The following is a 7,058-nucleotide window of genomic DNA, read 5'->3' on the forward strand; positions in this document are numbered from 1 at the left end:
GGCGGGCCCGGGACAAGGCGCCCCGGGAGCCGACCGCCCCAGCCCTGGCGACGGCTCGGCCCAGGGCGCCTGCGACGTCCGGAGCAGAGCGGTGACGCCCCCAGCCCGGCCCCGCGGGAGTCCGCGCCTTCTGCCGCTGCACCGCCTGGAGGCTGGGGACCGCGGGGCCCGGAGAGGGGCGGTGACACCGCGCCCGGACGCAGCCAGTGACTGAGGGAGAGATCCGAGGGCGCAGGGGGCGCAGGGGACTCGAGGAGGGGCGGCGACAGGGTCCTGGACACCGAGGCGGGGGCGGGCTAAGTTGGGAGAGTGAGAAAGAGACCCCCGTGCGTCGAGAGAGGCAGGGAGCAGACACCGGGAGTGAAGGAAGGAGAGACAGAGTCAGGGACGTTGGCGACAGAGATGGGACCCAGAGCCTCTGTGGGGCGGAAGGCAGACTGGACATCTCTGTGTGCTGTGTTTACATGCGGTTCCTGGGGCTCGGGAAAACAGATCTCGCAGGTCCCTGCTCCTCTGTTCTCTACCCCCAGTACTAGCCCCGGGTGTCCCAGACTAGAAAGACCCCAAGAAGCAGAGCAAGCCAGGGTGGGAGGACCACAGCCCCCTAGGCAGCCCACCTGGCCCTTTGCAGGACCAGGTAGATTTTACTTCCATTCTTAAGGAGTGGGTACAAGGACTGGGAGGAGGGCACTTATGACAAGCACTCATGGGGAGCCCTCAGCAGGCTGAGGTGGAGAGGAGGAAGGGACAGGGGGGCCCTTGTCCTCCCACTGCCCTCAACTAGAGCCCGCCTCCAAGAAGTGACAGAGCAGAGACCCTTAGAGGGAACCGGCGACCAACGCCTCAGCCTCTTTGTGCCATCTGGTGGTGGAAAGGGAGAAAGACAGGAGCAAGAGGAAGGGACTGGGAAGTTGAACAGCAGGGATGACAAACTCCAGGGGTGAGTTCAAGTTTAGCCAACAAGTAGCCCTTCCCCAAGGTGTGCCTGAGGGGAGCCATTATGCTCCAGTGCCCTTGAGCCCGCCTCTACCACTTCTCCCTGGCAAGGGCTGGCCCCTCCCCTTCCAGGGTGTTGGCCTGAGCCTGAGTCACTTCCCAGGGCCCATGGCTAGGAAGTCACCAGCGACAGGCCCAGGCTGCAGAGTCCAGCTGTCCATGCACCACCAGCCAGGTCTTCCCAGGTGAGCAGTAGGGAGGGTCCTGGGACATAGGAGCAGCTGGGTAAAGGGGGTGACTCTAGGGGTCGGCAACAGAGAGACCCTGGAGAGAGGGGAGGATTTAATAGAGGATCTGGGCTGGAAAGGGCTGCCCAGGCCCTCAGTTCAACCCCTTGGTGGACAATAGGAAAATTAAGGACCAAGAAAGGTGAGTGGCTTTGCCCAAGGACACACAGTAAGCAAGTAGCCGGGCCAGGATGGAGACTCAGGTCTGTAGACTCCCAGTGCTGTTCTCCCTGCACCCCATCCCCCTTCCTGCCTCCCCATTCACCTTCAGTTTCTTCTCCACTCTCCTCCACTGTGACCTACTGCTTCGTCACTCCCACCCCACCCCAAACTCCAGCAACCCTGGCTGAGAGGTAGGACCCCCGGGTTTTCTGCTCCTACCAGGTCTTTGATGCGGGGATCTCGGATTGAGCCCATCAGCCCTCAGGGGCCATAATGTCTATCTTGGAGTCCCAGAATCCCTTGGGAGAACAGGCCGAGAGGCCCCTGCAAGAAGGCAGCGGGACTAACACCAGGTGCCCTGCTCCTCAGCATCAGCCCCTCCCAGCTGTGGGGACTCACTCTACCTCTGCCTCCCTCTCCTCTGGGAACACACATTTTCCACTCAGCTGGGGCCCAGGAAAGGAGGAGTGTGGGTTTCAAGGATGACGACGCTCTGCCTAGACTGAGGGCTGTCCGTGGGGGAAGGAGGTGACGTTCCCCCAGCACAGTGTCCACATGGTATACTCTGCTCACTCAGAGGCTCCTTACATCGTCAGGCTGAGAACACGGGCCCTCTGGGCGTACAGTTCTAAGTTCAAGTTCTGACTTCATCAGTTAAACCTTCGTGATATTGGAGACTCATCCTCTCTGTGTCCGGGTCCACCAGGTACAAAATGGAGCTAATAACTTCCTGGGGTTATTGTAGGGATTAAACGCGACAAGGGTGTCAAGCAATGAGCGCAGTGACTGCCCAGTACGTGGAGCCATGGCACCATCTTTACACGCTGACCTTCAAGGAAGCTGGGTTATCCCCCTACTAGCTGACTTGCTGTGTGACCCTAGGTAAGTCCTGCTCCATTTCCAGGCTCTGATTCCTCGTTTGTAAAAGGAGAGCTGGGCGGCTGAGCCCAGAAGGTTCTTCCTGAGCTGACCTTGTAAGTCACAGGGAATTGCATCATTTCCAAGTACCCATGGCAGATGATGGGGCCATCCTCAAGGTCACCAGGGACCTGAAAGGTGAGTGTGCCCTGAGAGAGTTTCTGAGGCTGAGTTGCAGGGACAATGAGGGCTCTCGGAAGCGTCTCCCCCCCTCAGAGGCCTCGGTCGCTGATGTCTTCATGTCTGTGTCTGTCATTCTCCCCACAGCTGCTGTCTCTGCCATCCTCCAGGGCTATGGGGATGGGCAGGGGCCAGTGACAGATGCCAGTGCTGAGCTGCACAGATTCTGCGGCTGCCTGGAGCTGCTGTTGCAGGTGGGACCCTGCCCTCCCCCAGCCCTCTCCCCAGCCCCAGGCCTGGAGCAAGGGTCCACAGATACCAGGGAAGAGCTGCTGCCTCCCTATTTTACTTTGCACTGTCCCATCTCCCTCAGTCAGGAAGTTCTCCCTGACTCTAGCCTCATTCCTGGAGCTATCGTTGCTGCCTGAGAAGGGAGGTAGAGCAAAGCTGGGTAGGATGGGACCAGGAGTCAGACATGCTGGTCTCAAGACTAAAGCTTCAGATGCACAGATGTCCTAGGACTGGCCCTTCACGATTCTGGTTAGAGCCCAAATCATAACTGTCACTGAATTTTTTTAAGCACTTACTATGTGCTTAAAAGTCCTTTATTTGACTGACTTTATTTAATCCTCATTTGAACCTTCTGAGGTGATCAATGGCCTCCCTCATGCACATAAAAGCATCCTTCCTACTTCTCTGACTTCATCTTTTGCCTGTTTGCTACACATCTGCACCTCTGTCAGGAAGCATTTCTCTACATTCTTTTCCCTTCTCTTGGGCTCAGTTTGACCAGAAAGAGCAAAAGAGCTTCCTGGGCCCTCCGAAGGATTACTGGGACTTCCTCTGCACTGCCCTGCGGCGGCAGCGAGGGGACACTGAGCAGACTCGCTTCATCTACTCGCAGGAGAAGGTATCCAGGGCCAGGCGGGCGGGAAGGCTGACCTCAGAAGCATGATGGAGCTTTGGCACCAGGCTCTTGACAAGAATGGCGGGGGCAAAGGGCACGCAGACCCTTCTGCTGACCACAACCCCCTGTCTTGTTAGCCCTGCCCCCAGCACCCTGCAGCCCCCGTCTCCTTCCACAGCCTCCAAGTCCCACTACGCCCTTCCTCGTCAGCCAGTTGTTCCTGTCTTCACTCGCTGTGGCCTAATACTGCCCCCTCTCTGGCCCTCTGTGACCTCCACAGCTGAAGACCCCTCTGGGCAGAGGCCGCGCCTTCATCCGCTTCTGTCTAGCCCATGGACAGCTGGCTGAGTCCCTGCAGCTCTGCCTCCTGAGCCCAGAGCTCATCAGGTGCGGCCACTGGGACATCCCCCCAGGGACACCATCTGAGCCCACTCCCTCCTTCATGAGAGAGCCCTCCCTAGCCCCAAGATGAAAGGCTTAACCTCAGAGATGACGAAACAAGAGTCAGAAAGGAAAGGCCAGGAAGAATGGAGCAGACGGGGTGGCCAGAACCCAAGAGTGATGGTAGCATCATGATAGAGTGGCCTCCTGACCCAAAGGGCCATGCCCTGTCTGGAAAAGTCCCATGTGGTGTATAGCACAGGCTGATTCATAGAGTTTGGGGTGGCATAGCACCAGGTCACAGCCAAGGCTGGCGATCACTATTAACACAGGGAATGGTACGGCCCTCGGAGCCCTCTCTTGTGCCCTGAACTCCGGGAAGACATCCTGGACTCTCTCTACACGCTCAATGGGGTGGCCTTTGACCTGGACCTGCAGCGGCCGGACCTGGATGGTGCCTGGCCCATGTTCTCGGAGTGAGTGGGTGGAGCCTCTTCCCTGCCGGCTTTCATTGCCCCCTTGCATCCCGAGCAAGCTGGAAGTTTTCGGCCCCCAGCTCCATCCCTGACCTCTGATTCTCCACTGCCCTGGCCCTCTGTGTCCCCACTGTAATCTCATGCTGTCCCAGGGCCCTGCATAGGGGATACACACTCCAGACCGGCTGGATGGTGGGTAGAGGCTGGGAGGAGGAGTGGACAGTGGTGCTGGTGGATGGATGGAGAGCATGATGAAGGAAAGTGGGAGGGAGTAGATGACAGGGTGGTTGGAAAGATGGGACCTCCTCCATCTGAGGACCAAGCCCACCTCTGGAGTGGGGCCCAGGGTCCTCGTCCTCTTTCACTTTCAGGTCCCGCTGCTCCAATTCCAGCTGGACCCAGAGAAGAAGACCCAGAAAGACCAAAGATTCCTCAAAGGTGGTGCTTCTGTTCTGCCTTCACTGATTGCCTCTTGCGCATCTGGCCGGGACCCCCAGACTGAATGGTAGCTGGCCTTCCCTCTGTGTACAGAGGGGACCAACAGGAGAGAGAGAGGAGCCAGTGTGGGGGCCAGGGGACCCACTAGGAGCACAGTGGGGGAGAAGGCTGCTGCTCTTGGAGTGATGGGGATACTGCGGAGGGAAAGGGAGCACCAACGCCATCTGCAGGAGCTCCTGGGGACCAGGGAGGAGGAGGCGCGGGGAAGAAGCTTGCAGGAACAGATCAGGGAGACAACCTGTGTTGGCCATTCTCGTTGGTCTACTTCAAGGTCACATTCATCCAGTTGAGTTCAGGGAGTGACTAGAAAGCCGGACTGCCTGGCACAGAGCCAAGCCCCACCCCTTACTAACCACAGCCCTTGGGCAAGTTACCTGCCTGCCTTGTAGGGTCACAGCAAGGATGGATTGAGACACCCACATGCAGCACAGAGCAAGGTCCTGGCTTGCCTCACCACGGGCAGCTTGTGGTCATTATCATCTTTGTTTCCATCTTTCCACAAGCATGTTTGGCATCCCCACCAACCTCCAGGCACCAGATTCAGATACCAGGAGGACTCTGTGTCTAACCTCAAAGGGTTCAAGGTCTTGTTCAGGGAGATGGATCCTAAAGAAGCACATGCAATACATGTTAAGCGTGTGGTCACCTTCTGCATCTGGGTTTCACATCTCTGGTGTCAGCCAACCGCAGATAGAAAATACTTAGGAAAAATGATCGCCTCTGTGCCTAATACTTACAGACTTTTTTTCCCCTTGTCCTGATTCCCTAAACCATATAGCACACCAGCTATTCACAAGCATTGACATCATTCGAAGATTTATAATTTAGAGATTATCTGAAGTATATGAGACGATTGCATGGCTTTTATGCAGTTGCTATGCCATTTTATATAAGGGATTGAGCACCCATGGATTTGGGTTCCCATGTGGGGTCCTGAAACAGATCCTCCTGGAAATCAAGGGACAACTATAACGACACAGATATGGACCAAGGAAGATGGGAGTACAGAGAGGGCTTCTTGAGAGATGTCACTCAGCTGGGTGTCAGTCAATTTGAGATTTTATCACAATTCTACAGACCAGCTATTATTATTCCCATTTTGAAATGTGAAAGCTGAAACACAGAGTGAAGTTCAGGAGGAAAGTTTAAAGGAGAGGGGTGGGAGGAACTTAGGGGGAACAAGATCACCGTTGAAGACCCAGGTGAGGGAGGGAGACGGACACAGGCTGGAGGTGGGGAGGAAGGGGCAGGGAGACACTCACTCTGCTGTGCTCCCTCCACATCAAAGCTGGGCTCTCAGATCACCTGGCGTGTTGCTGAAATTATTTCTGTTCTGATCAAATTCACTGTGGAAGGGCCTGGGAATCTGTATTTAGCAAGCCCTTTGGATTGGGACTGCAACCTCTTCAGTGCACCAGGTGAGTGATTTGATGATGAGATGACGGCTTTGGGGGGGCTTCTTTGCAGATCTTAGCAGCATTTGGAGGCCCCAAAGGAGTCCAGCTGGAGGAGCCACTCACCACTCAAGCCAGCTGTCTACAAGATGCCCCCAGAGGAGGCCAACCGGCTGGACTTCCCAGGTCTCAGCAACACAGACATGTTCCCTCCTGTTTGGAAAAGCAGATAAAAGATTCCAGGAGCCTTGGTTTCCTCCAGGAGCAGGAGGAGCTTCAGCCAGACCTGGAGGAAGGAGCTCCGAGGTCCACCAAGAAATTCCTAGAGAAGCCAAGAGCCAGCATGATGCCAAAGAAGGTGGGGGCCAAGGAGGCTCAGAAGGAGGTGACAGGGATGGCAGCTGAAGGCACAGGGATTCTGCCAGGTGCAGAGGTTCAGAGAACAAAAGGGGTCCATGGAGAAGAAACAGAGTGGGGTCCCACTCAGAGGTTGCTGGTCTTCGGCCCCAGAGTGAAGACGGAGGGAGCAATAGCAGGCAGCAGGCTGGGGTGGGAGGAGCCTAACATTCTGGGGGAGTTCTGGGTCCCCCAGGACCCGGGAACAAAGGAAGACCCCACCACAGAAGAGCCACAAGAACAAAAAGGAGTGACTGGTATGACCAGTGGGGAGGACCAAGCAGAGGAGCCCTTGCAGGACATAGTCAAGGTGAGAACTGTTGGCCTCCAGCCCTTTCTATTTTATCGAGTCAGGTTCTTACTAGGTTGCTTAGGGACTTGCTAAGTTGCTGACGCTGGTTTTGAACTTGCAATGCTCCTGCCTCAGCCTCTGGAGCCACTGGGATTACAAGCATGTGCCACTGCGCCTGGCTGTCCTTCCCTCTAACCTGACCCACAGATGGGGTCCCCAGTGGTAACTCAGGAGCACTCCAGCCCACAAATTATTTTCTTTCTTTTTTTTTTTTTTTTTTTTTTGGGGGGA

At 56.2% G+C, this 7,058-nt stretch overlaps 1 protein-coding gene across 3 annotated transcripts in view; it reads left to right on the top strand.

Annotated features, from left to right (window-relative positions):
• The first annotated feature begins 262 nt into the window (after nt 1–262).
• Rufy4 (RUN and FYVE domain containing 4) overlaps nt 263–7,058 on the top strand; it is a 21,594-nt gene continuing 14,798 nt past the window's right edge. Inside the window, exons 1-12 of one of the 3 annotated variants that reach the window (XM_048808540.1) lie at nt 263–940; nt 1,100–1,181; nt 1,345–1,426; nt 1,608–1,738; nt 2,131–2,178; nt 2,290–2,441; nt 2,571–2,677; nt 3,208–3,333; nt 3,611–3,717; nt 4,044–4,187; nt 4,559–4,625; nt 6,153–6,785. In XM_048808540.1, the coding sequence (XP_048664497.1) occupies nt 2,396–2,441; nt 2,571–2,677; nt 3,208–3,333; nt 3,611–3,717; nt 4,044–4,187; nt 4,559–4,625; nt 6,153–6,785 (1,230 nt within the window). In that variant the 5' untranslated portion in view covers nt 263–940; nt 1,100–1,181; nt 1,345–1,426; ... (1 more) ...; nt 2,131–2,178; nt 2,290–2,395. Of the gene's footprint in view, nt 941–1,099; nt 1,182–1,344; nt 1,739–2,130; nt 2,179–2,289; nt 2,442–2,570; nt 2,678–3,207; nt 3,334–3,610; nt 3,718–4,043; nt 4,188–4,558; nt 4,626–6,152; nt 6,786–7,058 lie in introns of all 3 variants that reach the window. The other 2 variants (XM_048808539.1, XM_048808538.1) reach the window with 2 other exon arrangements.

The sequence above is a fragment of the Marmota marmota genome, unplaced genomic scaffold, assembly GCF_001458135.2.
Source record: "Marmota marmota marmota unplaced genomic scaffold, marMar, whole genome shotgun sequence".
NCBI classification, from domain to species: Eukaryota; Metazoa; Chordata; class Mammalia; order Rodentia; family Sciuridae; genus Marmota; species Marmota marmota.